Source organism: Perca fluviatilis, chromosome 6, assembly GCF_010015445.1.
Source record: "Perca fluviatilis chromosome 6, GENO_Pfluv_1.0, whole genome shotgun sequence".
In the NCBI taxonomy this organism is placed as follows: domain Eukaryota; kingdom Metazoa; phylum Chordata; class Actinopteri; order Perciformes; family Percidae; genus Perca; species Perca fluviatilis.
The window spans coordinates 1,866,987-1,888,653 of NC_053117.1; the positions used below are offsets into that span (position 1 = coordinate 1,866,987).

At 41.0% G+C, this 21,667-nt stretch overlaps 1 protein-coding gene across 8 annotated transcripts in view; it reads left to right on the forward strand.

Annotated features, from left to right (window-relative positions):
- Positions 1-21,667, forward strand: part of ncor2 (nuclear receptor corepressor 2) — a 144,080-nt gene that overhangs the window by 62,351 nt on the left and 60,062 nt on the right. For 7 of the 8 annotated variants that reach the window (XM_039804613.1, XM_039804617.1, XM_039804616.1 and 4 more), the window contains exon 6: positions 20,190-20,303. In XM_039804613.1, coding sequence (XP_039660547.1) covers positions 20,190-20,303 — 114 coding nt within the window. Of the gene's footprint in view, positions 1-10,765; positions 10,895-20,186; positions 20,304-21,667 lie in introns of those variants that run through there. The other variant, XM_039804620.1, reaches the window with a different exon arrangement.

The following is a 21,667-nucleotide window of genomic DNA, read 5'->3' on the forward strand; positions in this document are numbered from 1 at the left end:
CGACCAGCAATTATGGTTGTGTTTTCCCTCTTCTTTTCAGAAGCCACTTCCATTTTGACACTGGCAGCAAAGTCACTGACATTCTGGCATCTGCCCCCAGGGCAGACTTGAGAAAACTGTTCCCTCAGAAAGAACAGAGAGCCATTTACAAGTGGGCTAATAAAAAGAAAAAAAATCTAAGTAGGTAGAACAGTTAACATTCAGTCATTTGATTACAGACCAAGGGTCCATTTTACTGGTGCACGTTGCTATCCATCCCCTACCAATGATGAACAACATGCAGAATGTGCTTTATAATTAGCACCACACATGCAGCAGATCATGACTGGATCACATTACAGTATGGTGCACCCCTCCTCCGTGGCTGTTAGTGTAATTGTTAGCATTCCCGGCCATCCAGATCAGTTCTAGTTTTGGGGGTACTGTATAGGGACTGCCATTAGCTTTACGGCAAGTCTAAACAAAGCACTTTTTGGCTTGTGTGTGTAGCCATTGACTGCCTAGCAATGCCTGCAAAACCTCACAACAAGAGCCAGCTCTACCATATGCTGCTAGATTTAAAACCATTAGATACTAGTGTTACAGTGAGTCACCATTTCCAATGTCCTAGCTTCCCTTTCTCTTCTCTCCACTACTAAGAACCCCATTACATGTCTCCCATTTTGCAGAAAATGGTCTTCAGTGATTACTTTATGATGATTCTGTTTGAACCCAAATCAAGCCAGCGGCGCGGTGTATCTTGAACACAACTTTATTTAAGTTAGCCTGATCTCCCGGGTCATCTTGTGCTTTTGCACAAATGTGTCTTTGTGTGGTTACATGTAGCCTGTATTGATGGGATTTGCCATCATGTTTAAAACCTGCATCATGCCTTTGTCTCTCGCTCAAAAAAAACTATATTGTCTCAATGTTATTGATGTCTTCTACATCTCAGATGATTCACAACCTGATAACACCTATATTTGAACTGCTTTTTTATTTTTGTCCATTGATTTCATTGGTCTTGCTCCTTTGCTGCAGCTATTACCTGAGTATGCTTTTAAAGTTATATTTTCTAATACGGAGGTCTGTTTTAGCAATCTAATAGTCAAACTTCACCCATTTTCCTTGTCTCCGTTCTCGTTTCTTTTGGGAGCAGTCCCTCCCTCCTAAATTATCAACTTTGATCGAGTTGTAAGTCTCTCCTAACTTTGTATGTTAACATGCTTGTTAGCATGTAACTAAACATGATAACTCATGGATTTTAAAGTGCATTTAGCAATGACACCAATATATCAAAGAAATTACTGTTCTTGAGGGTTTTTTTTACCAGCCATTGCATTAAAAAATCTCATCTCAAGCCCTATATCAACAGCTGTTGCCTGTAGCTTTCTTTACTAAGTGTTTAAGTAGCTTCCATACTTTTCTCTATTATGCTACATTTGTATTTTGCAGAGGACAAGAGCAGCATATTCGCTATGAGCACATGTACTCTGCCAGAGGCCAGCAGCCAATCAGAGGTGGAGTGATGCAGAGATCAAACGGCCTCGTTTAGAGATGGGACCAGAGTCTATGATGAGGCCTTCATCCCACCGGCCACAATTGCCTATGGGAGGGTCTGAGGATATGGGAAAGGTCAGTCGTCATTATGAATTACAGTATGTTATATTTACAGCTTGGAGGGATTATAGCTAGATGGTCAACAAGCAAATGAAAAATAATCCATACTTGACCTGGCTACGAATGACAGCCAATGAAGTATAAAATGTATATATACTTAAGGTGATAATATTTTGTTGTATTTTTCACATAGCATACAATACACTTCACATGCATACACATTTCATAAATGAGCTCCAAATCTTATCAAAAGTGTTGTATTTCCCCTTCACTATGTAAGTTTCTCCATAGCCAGACATTGCAACAACCCATCAACCCGATGTTGATTGCTTGGTCTATTAACATTTCATTAACCATAACGGAGCAATTTTATGTTTAGCTTTGAAGTAGACAAAATATAGAATAAATACTTTATGTACCAGTATCTTGGGAAATCACTGTTGGTGCCCTCAGAAGTTGGACATTTACAAGAAGATTTTGAGAAATTATGATTCACAATGCATTAGGGCTGCAGCTATCGATTGTTTTAGTAATCGAATATTCTACCGATTATTCCATCGATTAATCGAGTAATCGGATAAGAAATACTTAGTAAGAAATACTTAGTAAACAGCAATAGTAAATATTTATTATTGCTGTTTACAAAAAAAAGGAAACCTGTCGCTTGTATATATACAAAAGACTGGTTTCTTATAAAATTTTTTTATTGCCAAATTCCAAGACCCTTAAAAAGAAATACATTACAATAGTACATTTTTGGTGGCCCAAACGTTAATATTTTTCACCCAATTCCCCTTCTTGCCTCTGGCTCTTTGCACTGGATATGCAAAAGAGCTGTTCACTGACCAGAGGGTTTACAGCAGGGCTACTCAACTACACTGTTCTGGGGGACACATTTTCAGAAGCCATACTACACAGTGAGGAGCATAGCTATATCTATGGTGAGGAGAAAGAATAAAGAATGCATTATGACGTCTTTTCACGTGCATATTAAGTAGCCATGCTGGGGAGGAGCCGTGTTCGCCCCGCAGCAGCTACATTTCCAAAGATTAGAAGCAAACTAATAAAAAGTTACACTACAAAACCACAGCTTCGCTTTTAGCTTGGTAAAACATCGCTATTAGCAGAGTAGCCGTTGTAGGCTAGTTGTGTAAAACATCGCTATTAGCAAAATAGCATGCTGCAGGCTAGTTGTGTAAACAGCTGCGGACGAGGCCAGCAGACGTAGCTACCTTTGTGTCGGGTTAGCTCCGTAAATGGATGAGTACACTGGAGGTTTGTTACAGAGGTGATGGAGCAGCATGTTTGCAGCTTAAAATGATCCCAAACTTTCTGTCGTTTTCTCTCGCCTGTCACTCCCTTTTAGACCCTCGCTATTTTCGTCTTCCTTCATTTGTAATCTGGGCCGTCAGTCTTGTGTCTGCAGAAGCACAAACCTCTTGTGCGCTAGTAATAATCCTCCGTGTGGAAACACAGTGAGCCGTACAACCTTAATTACATTGATTTAACGAAGCTTCGAGGCAAAGAATTTTGCTTTGAGGATTTTTTGTAATCGAATTATTCGAGTTATTCGAAGAATCGTTGCAGCCCTACAATGCATTAGGGCTGTGCTCAATTAAAGAAATTCTTAGTCGACTAACACTCACACAATTGTACCGACTAATCAATTAGTTGATTTAATCGACAGATCTGTAAATCTGAGTTTCTCCGCAAAGAGTCATGCAAATGCACCACTTTAATTCTTCTGTTTACCAGAGATGTGCTCGTACGTTTCTTGGAAATGAGTCATTCAGCATGAAAAAAGCATAAAACATGACTAATCGACTAAAGAGATCTAAGTTGACTAAGACCAAAACGACAGATTAGTCGACTCATCGACTAAGAGGGAGCAGCCCTACAATGCATATAAGGTGACGGCAATTTTACGACTTTATTCTTTAAGTCTTTAGTTTTTTTTTATTAATCCTGCCAGCCTCCTTCAGAGTCCAGGCTTATATTAGACATACCACACCAGAAGTAGTAGAAGGAGATTCTGGATTGTAGGAGCTGGAGCTCTGTGAGCAGCAGTAGGAAGACTAAGGGAGTTGTGAAAAAGCAATTAATAAATAATAGAGCTGACCTAGATTTCAAAAGACTGAGGATGAAACTGTGTGAACTGCACATCAAACGGACTTGCTGCAGTGTAGAGCTGCTGATGGGGAGGTGTTCCTGACATTACACAGAGTGCTTCAAACTGCCAGGGGAGGCAGACAGCCGTGGAATGGTAAATGGATACACCAAGGCAATAACGGAGGGTAGAGGGGAAAAAAAACAAAAAACATTGACTTTAAGCTAGCAGGGAAATATTCAGGAATGCCAGTAATTCCCCTCAGAGCACAGAGGGCTGTAAACCCATTATATAAGTCACGTCAGATGCATTCACTGCACGGAGCAAGTGCACCAAATGATAGTGGGCATGGAGGGAAAGATGCAAGTGAAAATAAGGCAAAGGGCAAGTGTAGAGAGGCACAGATGGAGGTGAAAAGGGAAAGGGAGGAGTAAGAGACAAGACCAACAAGAAAAGAGGCAGTAGGCCAGTAGCGTCAGACAAAGCTGATGCTTGTATCATGACTCACATGGACTGAATCAGAGAAGGACAAAAGCAACATTTTGTTGCTGTACACCATTGTGCAGTTTTCTTGATTTTGTGGTTTATAAAAGGAAATAGGATCAGATTTGAATGAGGGACTTGGAAGTGTCCTTTTTTTACACTGGTGCTCTCAAACTTTTTCCATGCATGTCACACTTGCCTTATATGGCTCAAAGAGTAAGCAGTGCTATCTGTGATAGTTTACCATTGTGGACATCCACATGTGACAAAGTTGACTAGTACCCCATTCAGACTTTTTTTTTTTTTTTTTATAACTTATTTTTTATTGAAATTTTCTGTCAACAGTTACAGTGTCGGGTTTTACATACTCCACAAATAAATTATTCACATATCCGTGTTCTTCTTGTCCAGTGGTGATGGTGGTGTCCTCTTGCTGTGTTCTATAATCTGTCCATTTTTCCTGAAATTGTGTCTCTTGTAATCATAGTTTATGTGTACAGTTTATGCTTTTTTACTTTAACAAGATACTCATCCTCTTTTTGAATTATGTCTTGTGTCAGATTTCCCAGATAAAGTATCTTACAAGACTTGAGTATCTCGTATCCTATAATTTTTCTTAAACCCCGCCATATTTTATCCCAATATCCTATTCTCTTTTGGCAAGACCAAAAAATATGCATATGGGCTACATCCATGTGTCCACACATTCTCCAGCATGGTTGCTGGTTACTTACAGTTTCCTTCCTATTGTTTGGAGTTATAAAAAATCTGACCATATTTTTCCAATTGAATTCGCTCCAAATCCTGGAGCTAGTGGCCGTGCACTGCGTTTTACAACTATTAAACCATTCTTCCTCAGTTATTTGCTCCTTCAACTCTTTTTCCCATTTTTCTTTGATATAAAGAGAGGAAGTTCCCCATTCAGACTTTAACAGTGATTCCGGTCAAACCTCTGTTGGCGGCCCATCTGAATGGATCTATGTAAGTTAGCTGCTCCTCCTTCGCGATTAGAGCCAGACCGATAAATAGACTGGGCTGTCATTGCCAGTATTAGCTTATCGCAGATAAATTGGTTTTGGCGTATTCTGGCCCATTTGATTTCTCTCATTTTCTCTTTCTATCAGATTACTTCAATTATCTTCATAATAATGGTTGCAGATTACTGAAAATAACCCATAGTTGCAGCCCAGCATTTAAGACCACACCCATTGAGCAGCAGTAATCCACATTTATTAACTTGACATACTGTAGAATTGACATGTCTTCACAACCAGTCTTTGGCTCAAAGAACTAAACCTAAAAGCAACAGCAACATATGTCTGCAAAGGTTGGTAGCATGAAAACGGCATGTCTACGGTTTTAGTTGACCGTTGTCTTGAATGTATTCTCCTAAGACTACATGAATCACCTAGGCTGGTGTTTACTAAACGGAACACATTTACAAAGACACGCTACAAGACCCAGAGGTAATTAACAAAAACCTGACGCATGCACAGCCCGAGACATCATGCAGCGGAACGTTCTAAATGTCACCCGGGTCGTCGAGGGCATACAAGAAGAAAACTGTGCTGGGCCAAGGGCTTAGCTATTGGCCTGTGACCTTTTCACACGTATGTCACAGGTGTAGAAGCTGTTGATGTGCTGCTGTACTGTTGACAGGAACAGAGGACAATGTAGGGCACAAAACCAGGGGACGGGCTACTTTGGCTTCATAGATTTTTCATACCATCAAATCCCTCATCTCATGGTTAAACACGCCTTTAAACATTTGCGTACACTTAACTGTCCTTGAGTTTTCAGCAGAACAAAGGACAACACAACACAGTAAAAAAGAAATGCCATTACCTATAGAAAACTGCAGCAACAAAGGCAAGAATGAAAGGAATTTAAGTTTTATCTATCTATCTATCTATCTATCTATCTATCTATCTATCTATCTATCTATCTATCTATCTATCTATCTATCTATCTATCTATCTATCTATCTATCTATCTATCTCCTGCACTATTAAACACACCCCCTCCCAAAATTACTGTACACCATTCAATGATGATATTTTTCTTTTTTTTTAAGATTAGGTTCTGAATCTTCTTTGTAATCTGTGAGATTGTAATGCACACAGGTTGTGCAATTATGTTTTTTTTATCACCATGCTTTTGTCCCCTGAGAGAAATTTCTGGCATGCTGAGCTGTAACACATGTCAGGAAGGTAGTGCTGTTGTTGCACTCAAGGACCTTGTTTTAGACAAAGTCGAGCCATCCTTGGAGCTATTTTCCTTTTTTGTATTTATTTATGGTGACTTTATGTGACTAACTAGCTTTGGCAAACTTGGGCTTCTTGATCTAGGACAGCCCCTCGACATCCCCTGGCACTGACATTTTCAATCACCGCAGTCTGTGGGGTTATAACGCAGCCTGCCTTGTCCAGATTAGCTCACTTACATAACCTTCATTTCAGACGTTTGAAAATAACGCAGAACAAAACTCAAGCTGGATCACACATGCAATCATTTATGACTGTTGTGGCTATAACTCAAGGATAATCGCATACATGCAGAAAGTGGGAAAACACATGCATTCACTGATCAGGAAAAGATAGATCCTGCCCCTGCAGACGATACTATTTGCGCGCGTCGTTACGTAAACTGCTGCATGTGACAGCAGCTCCACTTCCACTCTTGCTTTGCATGTGAACGGATTACTGAGAATTGGCTTAAAGCATGATCTACCAGATTTTGAAAAAAATATTTTGATGTGTGCTGGTAAATGGTAAACCACTGAAGGCAACTGGACTGGTGATGACTGGGGGAAAAAAAAGTTGTCTGGTTCGATGAATTCCATGGTTGACTGTGATATAAACAACATGAGATGACAAACGCATCATTTGTTGTTACAACTGTACCAGTGTAATGTTTGGGAGCATTTAACACATATGTTAACATTGTAATAGCGTAAATTCATGGTTATTCCTAAGAAGAAGCAAATTTACTTTTACGAACAAGAGAATGCCTCCTGAAGCCAAAGACTGGTCCCAGGGATAAATCACGAGACATTCAGGTGAAATGAAAATAATGACCTGGTCATCTCAATTAAAGCTTTAAACGATTAGTTGATAAGATTGACAGATAAGTAATTGGTAAAAAGGATTTACTATTTAAAGCAATAGAAATATCGCAAAACATTTTTTACACTTGGCTGAGGTGTAAAGTGCTGATACGCCATCTGTAATAATCCCTAATAATAATTATCTAAACAGGTAAACTCAGTTGAACAGGTGATATAAAGATCTCGTTGTTCGTAGCCTACTGGTTACAAACTCTGTAATGAACGTGTTCTGTGTTTTTAGCGGAGCTAGACGAGAGAATATTCGTTTACAACATATATATGTATATATTATATACAGATATGTCAAACTGTTTTGCCCTCATCGTTGTCCGTGAAGTTTGCTGGAAGTTAATGTAGCCCCGGTGTTTTTTGTTTGTTTTTTTTACAATGTTTTTATTGAATTTTCAATAGAACACTAACAAGGGAGTAACAGGCAAACTACCTTTTTTAAAATCAAGTTTTCTTTAAAGTGATGGTTCGGAGTAATTCACCCTAGGGTCCTTTGCACCATGACCTCGAGCCAAACACCCACCCAGAAGCTTTTTTCACCTGGGTCTAACATTGGGAGAGTTAGCGTAGAGTAGCGTTATCAGCTGAATAGCTTAGCGCAGGGGCTAACGGACCCACGTTTGTATCTCGTAAATTACCCCACTAATAATGACCGAAATGATGCCAAACGTCTACAAGTAGTATATTAAAGAGGCACTCATAAAACGCATGGATTGAAAGTTTGTAAGTATACCAGAAGTTTATGTAAATAACACTTGCCTGCTGGCTTCTGCTCTGTTGTTGCTGCTGCAGTAAGACGCAGTAGCTTAGGGCCGCGCTTACAAATTACAACATCGAAAAGAGATTTTTAAAGTAAGTGCTGTAGTATAACTAGCAGGAGACAAGTAATAATTGAGGTAAGTTTGGAGACATTACCTTATTTAATCATTGAATTAATAAATATTTTGTTGTAACTCATTTCTCGTGTAGTAATTTGTAGACGTCCCTAAGCACTCGCCTAACATGCAGGTAGCAGCAGCAGCAGCAACAGAGAGCTGAGGAGAAAGCAGGCAAGGCGTTCATACACTTCTGGTGTACTTACACAAACTCTTCCAATCCATCGCTTTTATGAGAGCATAACTAGGCTGGGCGATATGGCTGAAAACTGTATCACGATATAAGTGTTTCATATCGGGTCTATATCGATAATTATTGATATTTTTGTGACCTATTTAAAATAAGGACCAGGAGAAAAATATATTAAATTTAAACATTTTATTTTAAACTTAACCTTCCTCTGATTATAACCCCTCAGTTATAAAAGCAGAAATGTCCACACAACCATGGAAATCAAAATTAAAATGTAAACACATAGTCTAAAATCACAGTGAAGAAAGAATAAGTACCGACTTGCTTAATAAGGTGTAATAAAATGGTGCAAAGTGTTAAATATAAACATAAGAAAACCTGAAACCGGAGAAGAACTATTTTCTGCAGGTTTAGTGCTAGGTTGGTAACCTGGCTTCTGACAGTGCTCAGCACGCCTGCCTCCGCTATTTCTTTTTTGTAGCGCTTAATGCGGGTGCAGTACCCTCTCCATGGTGGTCTGCTGCTTGTACGTAGCAGCGGCAGATGTTGTTGGACGCTGCTGGCTATCACGGCGCTGCTCCAAGCGTGAGCGTGGCTAAGGTGGTAAAACAAGTTTGGCGGTAGTGTTGGTGGGGACGACGGGTCAGACTTATAAACCTCCCCAAACTCGCCATACTGACTTTTCATGTTTTATCAACAATTTCTCCGCCGCACCCCACTTTCCACTTATCGCTACACGCCGCGTTCTGTTATTGTAGAATCCAACACGAGACAGCGAGTGGCGCAAACCAAACTTGATACTGTTACATGATTGTGCTGTTAGGAGTGTCACTCCCTACGCTGTTAGGTTACCAGAGAGTGAGTGCTCTGTTCATGCAACTCAAACTTGCTTCGCCAACTTCTGGTTTCTTCCGCAAGAAGAAAAACAAGTTATCGAACGCTTTTTTACGCAACGATTTTCTATTGATATTGATTAGGTGTGCCCTATCGCTACATACCATCGCTTTTATCGCCCAGCCCTAAGCATAACCTATTTGTTACTGCTTGTAGACGCTTTGGTATCATTTCGGGAATATTAGTGGGGTAACTTACCAAGATACAAACGGGTGTCCATTAGCCCCCCGCGCTTAAGCTATCAGCTGATAACGCTACTCTAGCTAACTCTCCCAATGTTTGGCCCGAGGTCATGTGTGCAAAGGACCCTAGGGTAGAATAACTCCAAACCATCACTTTGCGGTGCGGTGTGGTGGATTAAATTAATGCAACAATGTGGTTGAAGCAACTGTTATTGAAAGGACAAGTTTTAAATATATGACGGAAAACCGGTGTTGTGGATCTTGGGTTACCCCACCTGCCAAATCCCACTTTAAACCCTGGATTAATCGAAGGTAATAATTGACCGATCAATCCAAAAAAAAAAATAATAAAATAAAGATGCAGCCCTCATCTCAATCCCTTGGTACCAACCCTTCCATTGAGCAACTTTTGAGATGAACTAAAGCACAGTATCCATTTAAAAATGAATTATTCTATTCTTTGAATCAGGGATGGTCCACCACTTGTAATATAGAGGGGTTTATATTATGAGTGTATACTCACAGAATGTATCCGGCTGACTTAGAAGATTAGCAGTTGTTTGATTGATTGCTTCTCTCACTCTGTCATCGTAGTAGAGCTGCTCAGTTGATGAGCCACACTGTGTGTTATTGTGACGACAGACGACACCATTCCCATCCATTTGTCTGCCAGAAGACATGACTACTAGTACCTCCTATATTTGATGATTCAGATTTCCCTCCCCTGTGTCCTTAAAAGCGAAAGTTATTCACATTTCAAACAAAGTCTTAAACCTGTCAGCGCGCCGTGCTCTTGTGCATAATCCTGGCAAGGGAGGCTGTGACCGCGCATTCATTAGTGTGGTCTAGTGATACCGAGACGACTACGCTGGCTTTCATTAACCCAGAGGATTTAAATTGCTGTTAGGTACCTTCCCAAAGGATACACAGACTATGTTTTCAAGAGGATAGAGAGAAGTGCAATGTTCTTCTTGAGATGGTCGGCTATATCAAGACGGTCTTCATGCTCTGTTGTATGTCAGATACCTTGACCCTTTAACCCGACCCGCCTATAATCAGTAGTATCCAAACATCACATAGACTTGTCTTACCACATGAAGTCTCCTTTTGATATATTCCCTTTTGTCCTCATTCTTCCCACTCCATTCAGGCTTCATTTGCATGAGTTTAATGTGTGTTGACTTTGCTAGAGTGTAAAGTTGATCAAAATATTATACCCAGCTTTTATATCTAAGCTTGCCACTTTTCTATCTGTTGTGCTTCTGTAGGCAGCGGAAGTGGAATGGAAGCTGGAGCCAATCTCCCCGCGGCAGCCCGGGTCCACATGGACCCTGACTTGATCTGGTGCCGGCTCGCTTCCCAAGGAGGAGCTGATCCAGAACATGGACCGCGGTGGACAGGGAGATCACCATGGTGGAGCAGCAGATCTGCAAGCTTCGCAAGAAAACGGGTCTGCACACCTCCATGGATCTGGTCATAACTTTTGGGATTATATTGGCTTGCTTTGTTAGAGATTTAGAGTCGACTTATGCGACTCTCAGGTTTTCCCGCTGAGCTACCTTGATTTTGCAGATGTACTTGGTTTCCTTGTGGAGAAGTTCTGCGTCTCTGCTGTAGATGCATCCGCTTTGAAATTGATTTATGTTCCTGCCAAGATTTCATTTGCTGATTCGTTGTTGGTATGCACCAGAAAGGCGAATTTTTTGGCCTTGAGAGGACCGTTGAAGACATGAAAGGGGAGAGAGAGGGGGGAATGACATGCAGCAAAGGGTCGGAGTCGAACCCGACTCCACTCGGCCGAGGACTTAACCCTCTATAAAGTACAGGCCAAAAGTTTGACACACCTTCTCATTCAATGTGTTTTCTTATTTTCATGACTATTTACATTGTAGATTCTCACTGAAGGCATCAAAACTATGGAATGAACACATATGGAATTATGTACTTAACAAAAAAGGTGAAACAACTGAAAAACATGTCTTATATTTTAGATTCCTCAAAGTAGCCACCTCCTTTGCTTTTTGATAGCGTTTGCAAACCCTTGGTGTTCTCTCAATGAGCTTCATGAGGTAGTCACCTGAAATGGTTTTCACTTTACAGGCTGTGCCGTGTCAGATTAGTGGAATTTTTTCCCTTATTAATGGGGTTGGGACCATCGAGTTGTGTTGTGCAGAAGTCAGGTTGATACACAGCCGACAGCCCTATTGGACAACTGTTAGAATTCATATTATGGCAAGAACCAATCAGCTAAGTAAAGAGAAACGAAGTGGCCATCATTACTTTAACAAATGATGGTCAGTCAGTCCGCAAAATTGCGATACAACTTTGATGTGTCCCTAAGTGCAGTCGCGAAAACCATCAAGCGCTACAACTAAAACTGGCTCACCATGGGAACGCCCCGGGAAACAAAGACCAAGAGTCACCTCTGCTGCTGAGGATAAGTTCATCCGGAAGTCACCAGCCTCAGAAATCGCAGTTAACAGCAGCTCAGATTAGAGACCGAGCATGAATGCCACACACAGCTAGCAGCGCCAAACATCTCTAGAACAACTGTTAAGAGGAGACTGCACGTAATCAGGCCTTCATGGTAAATAGCGGGGGCAAGAAAACCACTGCTAAGGAGAGGCAACAAGCAGAAGAGATTTGTGTGACCTGGGCCAAGAAACACAAGGAATGGACATTAGACCAGTGGAAATCTGTGCTTTGGTCTGATGAGTCCAAATTTGAGATCTTTGGTTCCAACCGCCGTGTCTCTTTGTGCCACGCCAGAAAAGGTGAACGATGGATTCTACATGCCTGGTTCCCACCGGTGAAGCATGGAGGAGGAGGTGTGATGGGTGGGGGTGCTTTGCTGGTGACACTGTTGGGGATTTATTCAAAATTGAAGGCATACTGAACCAGCATGGCTACCACAGCATCCCGTGCGGCACATGCCATCTCATCCGGGTTGTGCTTAGTTGGACCATCATTTATTTTTTCAACAGGACAATACCCCCAAACACACCTCCAGGCTGTGTAAGGGCTATTTGACCAAGAAGGAGAATGATGGGAGTGCGGCGCCACAGATGACCTGGCCTCCACAGTCACCGGACCTGGAACCCAGTCGAGATGGTTTTGTGGTGAGCTGGACCGCAGAGTGAAGGCAAAAGGGCCAACAAGTGCTAAGCATCTCTTGGGAACTCCTTCAAGACTGTTGAAAAACCATTTCAGGTGACTACCCCTCTTTGAAGCTCATCAAGAGAATGCCAAGAGTGTGCAATGCAGTAATAAGAGCAAATGGTGGCTACTTTGAAGAAACTAGAATATAAGACATGTTTTCAGTTATTTCACACTTTTGTTAAGTACATAATTCCATATGTGTTCATTCATAGTTTTGATGCCTTTCAGTGAGAATCTACAATGTAAATAGTCATGAAAATAAAGGAAAACTCATTGAATGAGAAGGTGTGTCCAAACTTTTGGCCTGTACTGTATATGGGTGCCCCCGACTAACTAGCCACTGTAGCGGTTTTGCCCAGGCTTTGCAAATTTGATTACAAAATACCTAATTAGGCAAAACAAACCTGTCTAGTCACAGATTGTATTTAAATTTTTCATTCCACGTTTGATAAGAAAGTGGCAATCCCAGCAGAATGGGTATTGCAGTCTCTTTAGCCTTCCTGCTCTGTTAAGTACTGCTTGGCATGCAGCTTAATATGACCCACCCTTTTAGAAGTATTTGTAAGTGAGATTTAAACTTCAAAGTTCTTTTTCGAGATTGAGGTTATTTTGTACACAACCTATAAGAAAAGACAATGTGTAACGGTGAAGAAAGTTGAGTAGATGCCACTTTGGGTGTGTGCAAGTGCGCGCATGTGCATTCTGGACATATTTTTAACCAGGCAGTTCTAAAAGCCTAAAAGAACTACCGTGTATCCATCATGCTTGTGATCATGTCTCAGTCTCTTTGCCAGTGCTGGCACCCTGGTTGAATTTTCTTAGTGGCAGTGTTTTGGCTTGTCTGAAATGTTCTTGTGTGGTTTTCCAATGTGACTTTCCCCTGCCAGGCTCCAGTTGGTATCAGTGCAATAAAGTCTTAAAACAGACTTTGGAGGTTGTAATCGCTGCATTCAAGTTCTGTAGCTGTTCTTGCTCAATGTGCCGCAATTCTGAATACGCACTCCTAATGCAGCTGCATTCTCTTTTTTTTCTTAATTTATTATTTAGGAGAAAAAGATAGGGTTAAAAATATGTGAGGCTATAAATAACCACCTCCCTGGGGGAGGAGGATAATGGTGGAGATTTTGTGACTGCTAAACCACTCATATCCCTGCTGCGCTGTCTCCCCTTTGGCCACCCCTGCCATGTTTAGTAGAGAAAACTGCATGGTCGAGCTCGCTCTTTTTCACCCCAATCCCTCCCACCGTGCATGCTGTTATGTTAACATTCTGTTGATTATACTTAATTATATATATATATAATATATATATATATATATATATATATATATATATATATATATATATATATATATATATATATATATATATATAAAATTTTTGGTCCAAAAGATAAACGAATATTCTACTATTGAATGGTTTTGTACATAGGCCCTGTCACCATAACAAATTTTGCTGGACGATAAATTGTCCCAGAAAATTATGAGCAAACGATAATATTGTCATCGAGAGCCATTTGCATCTAATATAATGATAATGGCATAATAATACAGGTACACCTTTTCAAAGATCAATACACTTTTATTTCTAAATAATATTTAACACTGGAACTGGAAGACATTTTAAATATCCAGAATATGTCTTTGATCTCCCTTTAGTAGTCGTCTTTCTCACGCTGATGTACAGTTGTGGAATTGCCGCTTTGTACACAAGTTCTCAGACTAGAGACTCTGTACTACATTTTACAATTATTTAACTCTAAATATTAAATTTAAATAATATATAATTAATAAATTAAATCTATCTGTATGGCTATCTGCCACCGCCGCACAGTAAATGTACCAAAATAGTTCTGTTTTTTCAGTCTTCATTTTGGGCAGGCGGCGCTCTCGCTCCTCTTCAGGTCGGAGCTTTGGGGGGCGGGCCCCCCCACCACACACACACACACACACACAACATACACAAACACACACACACACACACACACACACACACACACACACACACACACACACACACACAAAACACACACACACACACACACACACCAACACAAAGTAACTCTGACATACTCCACACTCCGTGGTCCATGACAGCTGTAGGCTTGTACCGCTAACGTTCTGTTCATTGTCGGACACATGGAGCCACTTTCCTGAAAACCGCTTCAAGACTGACGAGTCCACAGCGGCGTAGTATGTCCGGAGCCGTGCTTCCACAGTCTCCACCTGCAGGTTGTCAGCTGTGTGGTTTGGATTGAAAGGGAGACACGACGCCAAATAACACGGGTGATATCGCGTCATATAGGCCTACTTTCTTTGACCGGCTTTAACTGCAAAGTGCGCGGGAAACCCTGCTCCAACTCTCAACTAGCGCTTGTCTGTCTCTGCTCTCTGTCCGCAGTCCCGGCCCCACAAAGACCATGCGACTTGACGCATGAGGGGCTCACCTCGCGCACGTTAAGGAACCGAGAGTGGTCCTCGAGTCTCTTTGGTAGAGAGAGACGAGGAAAACAAACAAGCATGCAAAGGGAAATTGCGCGCCGGGAAAAATATCGAAGCTCATTTTTTTTATCGTGGCATGATAACGTCTATTTATTGACTATCGCGACAGGCCTATTTGTACATTGCTATTTGTTAATAAAAACGACTTAGTATATTATTAATCTGGGTATTTTACCTAATTCAGTGTTGTAATGTACAAATACTTTGTTACTGTACTTAAGTAGAAATTTCAGTATCTGTACTTTACTTTGCTATTTAAATTTATGTCAACTTTCACTTTTACTCCACTACATTTCCTAGATAAAATGTATACTTTTACCCGTATATTTCCACCTAAGCACTTCTCTTACTTTCGTTCACACAAAAAATAAAATTAGAAGAAATGTGTGCGACTGCAATAAGGGAGGGTTTGCGAATCACTGCTCCTAGATGGCCATTACGCATTCTCGACGCCAGCTTTGTTTGTTGCTAAAGGAGGAGGACGCATAACTGAAACCGCCATGGAAGCCTGAGCACCTACTGGAGGACTTCCCGTTATCGTTAGACGCACCAGGCTCGACATAAGCAATGGCCGATGGCCCGGGCCAGTAAAAACGTATGTCGGGCTGGTTGCAGCCACAGTCACTGGTGTGTGCGCATTTCCACGCAGCACATGTACTGAATGGAAACGCACCGAGGATTATTTACCGCCATGGCGCACATGAACTAACGCTATACTTCGTATTGCAAGTAGGTAGCCTACAATAAAACCTCCACGCATTAAAGAGCCAATACTTATCAATAACCCACGCACTCGTTCTACAGGCAGAAACACGTAGAAACCATATCTCAGTCTGCGCTTCGCTCCACTTCCCCGGGCAATCGGGGCGAAACACAGCTCTACTCTGCAAACAGCGACTTTACAAAACGAAGCTAAAATGAAAGATGTCAGTTTGTAGTCTAACGGTTTATCTTAATTTGCAACCAATCTTGAACTTTGGACAAACTCTTTGTAAACGTAGCTGCTGTCTAAACGAAGCCATCCTTCCGGCTGGAGCGGTAAACCTATGGATGTATTTTAAGACCAAAACAAATACATGTGGCTACTTAATATGCACGCGAATGACGCGCGTTCTTCATTTTTGACGATGTTGCCGGTGTATTATTTAGCAAAAGAATTGTCTTCTTTCAAATTAGGAATACAGGACTAATCTGAGATCATTTTCTAGTTAAGTAGCCTATCTAGTTATCATTATGGATTTTCCATGTTTTTAGGGGTTTGCTTACTAATGTAAAAAATATAGCATTAATTTAGTAAGAAAGTGAAAATACCAAACAAGATGATGGTATTAGGTATAATTTTATTTTCTTTATTTGAAAGTCCGGCCCCTGGAATGTCTGCTTAAAAACAATTCTGGCCCTTGGAAAAAATGTAGTAGATGACCCCTGGTCTAGCTTTTCGCGCTAATGGCACAACATCCAGTGGTAGTGGCTAGCGGTTAGAACCATTTTCTAAAGCATAGGTGCAGCGTATATTTTCCTGCTTTTTTGTCCTTTCCAATCACACCTATGATATTTCTTTCAGGGCCAGTAAAAAAAAAAAATCTGATCTACTAGCCCCGGGGGCCAGTGGGGATTTTTTTTATGTTGAGCCCTGCGACCACCCTGACGATAGTGGTGAACTCGGTGAGCAGGGTAGTGGTGAAGATAACGTCATACACCCGTGTTGCAAGAAATGTTTCTGTACATTGATGTCACCTCTAAAAATATGCTGTTTGTTCTTTGATAATTGTGCCTGAAAAGTCCTAGAAAAGAATGTGATTTTGATTTGATGAGTGAGATTAAGAAGATATGGGAACCCTGAATATGCTTTATGCTTTACTATAAGAAAGCCACAATAAAAGTTCTAACCGCTTGCTTTAAAAAAAAATAAAACTTTTACTTTGACTTCAAATACTTAAGTACATTAAATATCAGAAAATTACTTTTGATACTTAAGTACAGTATATATCAGATACTTTAAGACTTTTACTTAAGTAATATTCTAAAAGGTAACTTTCACTTCTACCAAAGTCTTTTTCTAGTACGATACTTTTACTCAAGTATTGCTTTCTAGTACTTTATACAACACTGACCTAATAGCAATAGGAACCAAAATAAAGCTGGCTATCGGATTCCAACCTTAGAGCTGAATCTTGTGAATGATTGAGAGGCTTAGCTGCTTACAAGCATAAATCAAGATCCCTCCACTCACCCTCGCTCAATACACACGCAGTGTTTTTATGGATATTTTTTTACAGTCCGGCTCTCTTCAAGCATTAAAACATCTGGACTAATTAAGTGGCACGGTAAAACTTTATTTAAAGAGTTGTGGCAGAGTTTGTGGATGGGTGGGGGTTAGGGCTTAGGTTACCGCCAGCCTGTGTCATGGCAAGCCAAGCTCAGGATGGTTGGTTTATTTTATTTTACTCTGTGGTGGGTATGGAAAGGGAAGGTGGGGGTCTCTATGGGAATGTCTCTGTTTCCCTCACCAGATGCTTATCCCGGCCTTTCATTGCACATGATGATCCATCTTGCTCTACTCTCATGTGGATCCTCTGGAGGCCACCTTCCCCCTTCTGAAGCCCCTGACAGGAGATGAGAGGGAGGGGGCTGCGTTAACTGTAGATCAGCTATATGCACGCCACTCCGTGACACTTGGCCCCGGGCCTCCAGGCAGCTAGTTACAGCTGAATACACTCCAAGCTTATAGCCTTTAAAACATTGAGACTGTATCCAAACATTTTCAGGCAAATGAAGATAGATTTAAAAAAGTTCAGCGTCAAGGTTGGTATGTTCACTTGAGCAGGCAATACTTTTTGCTGATAGTTGCTCAAGTGTTTGAAATGTTATGCGAAAATAGACAAAGACGTAGAACATTTAATTATTGTCCTTGGATGGTGGTATGAAATTAAAATATTAGTTTTAGTAACATGAAGTTAAGAAGTAGAGGTTCGGGACAGGTACTTGATGCCCTAAAGAAGTTGAGATAATTGTTAATCAGTAGATATATTTGCTGCCGAGTTGAATTTTTGTCAAGTTTTACTCAAAAGTCTGACCTTTGCTCTTATAACATAATTGACTAAAGGCAGGAAAATAAATGAAACGGTCCTTCCAATAAACAGGTTTTAACTATGCTGGATAAGCCCTAACATTGAAAGATTGAGGAAGACCAAAGTTTAAAGCTAGAATGTGGAACTTTTACATATAAATGAATGTCCGTTACATTCAACCCTTGCTAAACAAGTACACACAATGCTGATTAAGCCTATCGCTGCCAGGGAAAGCTCTCTGTATTTCTCAGTATACCTGAGTTGTGATGTCTGGTTTCTGTACCAGAGTGGTGCTGTCTGTGTTTCTGTTTCTGCACCGGAAGGATGCAGATATAGCTTATTTGTACTCGGAAACAAGTTGACTAACTCTAGAACAACGTCTTTTATTAAGCAGTACACAAAGGGCCGTCAACCAACCTTGCTCTTGCTCACTTACAGTTCTCCACAGCATAGCTGCTTATTCTGGCTCTCTGATTGGTTAAACGCTAAGTCAATCTACCTATATTACCCAACACCATCCCACTGCTTTTCTTAAGAATGTTGACAGTGTTTGTGTGATTACTCTCACTACCAGAGAGGGGAGATACAGGTTCCACACTCCAGCTTTAACTGTATAACTGGCTAAAACAGTTCAGCTAACATGTAACTAATGCAGTCACATTGATAAATAATAGGCAAGACAAAGGTTTTGCTTCCATGGTAAATGCTACATACAGCAGCATGCCTTCTTTATGACTGTGTATATATACAGCTGTTTTCTGTGTTGCATTAGAACATCTAATGTATAAATACTTTTGAATCTTTAAATCATGTTTGCCTCATTATCGCCTGCCATTATCACAGGCAGAAGGAAGTGGCTACTTCCACATGCTGCCTATTGAGTGTGGGAGGATTAATGATCCTGACTTGTCCATTAACACCTTTTCAACATCTGGTTTGAGGTGCCTCTCTAATGCTTATTGTTTGCATTTACACTTGGCCTTTTCAATCTCTGTTAGCTATTCGGTCTGGAGAAAAGAAATGCAAGAAGTGTCTAAATGAAAATGCACTGCTTTTCTTTCTATATGCTGAATGTCAGAACAGACTTCTCCTCTATCTGTGCACCTTCAAGAAAAGATTGATGGACAAAGAAGCCATGACTGAATTCTACGTGATTGCCAGTGAAACCTAAAGGTTGACGCACCTTAATGCTGCCAGGTTTTCTTTTAGTTCCTCACAGTTCACAGCCCCCGAAAATTCTTACTTTCTGTCGGTCGCTTGCCATGTTTCGACCGCAGGAACTTTTCCCCCGGAACTAGAAACCTTCTGAGGAACTTGTTGCCTTTTGACCGCAGGGTCCAGGATCTAAATTGAGTTCTGGGGGCTTTATTTAAATACAGGAACCTCCGGGGTGGGGTTTGCAGGGATGACAGTCGCCCGATTTGACGAACGCACAGCACGGCTGCTTCAACGCGCCGACCGCTTTATTCATAAAACAAGGAAGTACTCATTTTGTGCTGTTTTGTTCCCAGTAGACCGTACTTTCTGAAATACACTGTTTCTGGAGTACAATCTCCAAATGATGCTTTGTTACATGCCAGTGTAACTGCTACATTAGAAGAAATCCTCTGTAAGATTGTTTGTCTGGGGCTATTTTCCACATTTCCTTCTCATAGTTTTTCTCTCTCTCTCTCTCTCTCTCTCTTAATTTTCTCTCTCTCTTAATTTTCTCTCTCTCTTAATTTTCTATCTCTCATTAGATGTTCCAGCCACACAGCAGGCATTGGCTTTGTTTACAGGCTGTTGTAGTAACTCTGTGATTAACTAGGCCCTGTGGAGTTAATAGCCATTACAGCTAATAGGACAGTTAGTCTTGTCCCTGCTGGAGTGCTGGGGGGAGAGACGGCTAACACACACTCTTTAACCTTGCAGCAGGAACTAGTAAGCCACAGGTCTTCCTGGAAGATCGGGGGCCCTTTTCGGATTTGTTAAGTGTTAACTATCATCTTTGCTTGTGTGTTTTGTGTTGCAGCAACAGCTAGAGGAGGAGGCTGCAAAGCCACACGAGCCAGAGCGGCCCATCTCACCGCCACCCAGCGAGGCCAAGCACCGCAGCCTGGTGCAGATCATCTACGATGAGAACAGGGTCAGTAGAATACACACACACACACGCACACGCACACGCACACGCACACGCACACACACACACCCCCAGAAGCTCCATCTGTGGCCACCATTCAACCCCAATTTAACTTGCATTTGAATGTGGTTTCACTTGATAACATATGCAGTGTATTACCATGAGTGGATGTCAGAGTGAGCGAGCTGGGTGCCTTTCCTCCATGTTTCACTGGGCTGATGCAAGATAACAACCTAAACTAAGCCAGGCTGTTACATCAGCTGTATATTGCTCTGTGGCCTACTATAGTGTTTTGGTTCTAATGTCGTGGATATGGAAGCTAGTCAGCGTTAGAGATAAACACAGTGCATGTAAGGTAAACTATATTATCCAGCAAGTGCAGCTTTGAGCAAACTCCAGAGAGATTTGACCAAGAGTGAACCCCCCAGAGTGTATACTTCTGCCATCATGTTTTTCATTACATTTCGTAGACAAAAAGTTGACAAAGTATTTATCTCGTCCTGAGCCTCCCACTTTTTTACTGTCAGGCAAGGCAGAACTCTTGCAGAAAGAATAAGCTACTAAAGTTCAACTCTGCAGGCATGGTGAATCACATGCACACTATGCAAATATAGCAACTTAATCATTCTTTCAAGGAAAGACAAACAGAGCAGCGGTGCATTCATATAAAGCTGTTTGTAAGCAGCAAGTTAGTCCTACTAACAGCAATCATTATATGCAGCAATGCTTTGTGCAGATTACCTTTTTAAAATGAGTGTTTCTCAGTGCTCTCAGTCCCCCTAGTGGTGAAATACACAAGTCTCCTTTTCATTGGAATTGGCCTTTTAAAACAGGGAACTCCTCTCACTAATGAGCCCGCCCCCTATGAGAAACTAGGAGTAATGTTGAAACTCCACAATTCAAAGGAAAAGAGCCCTTGAATGTTTTCAACAGCTTCCTGACAGATTCAAGGCAAATCATTTTTATAGACTGCAAATGGAGTCGGCATGGTCCAACATAAAACATTTTCCCCACTGGCCCCCCAGGCTGGTTGACCAGGGTCTTACTGGCCCCTTGTATATTTTTACTGTACTGGAAAAGAAGAGGGGGAAAAAACACTTTTCCTAATTGTTAATTTATTAATCAAATATACATTGTAATGATTCATCGAAACAACAAACAAAAATACTATTCTGCATCTATAAATATGAGTTCAGTCAATTTAGTTGGATTTGCACTCTAATAATTCATAGTTATTCTGAAGTAATGCTCGTTTTAATTTATGTTAAAAGGCTAGGGTGAGGCTATAGTTTTACTGCTGCCTTCACCCACTCTTTGTAAACTCCTAATATGGATGATTGTTATCATGAATCAATATTGTGTATTTTGGT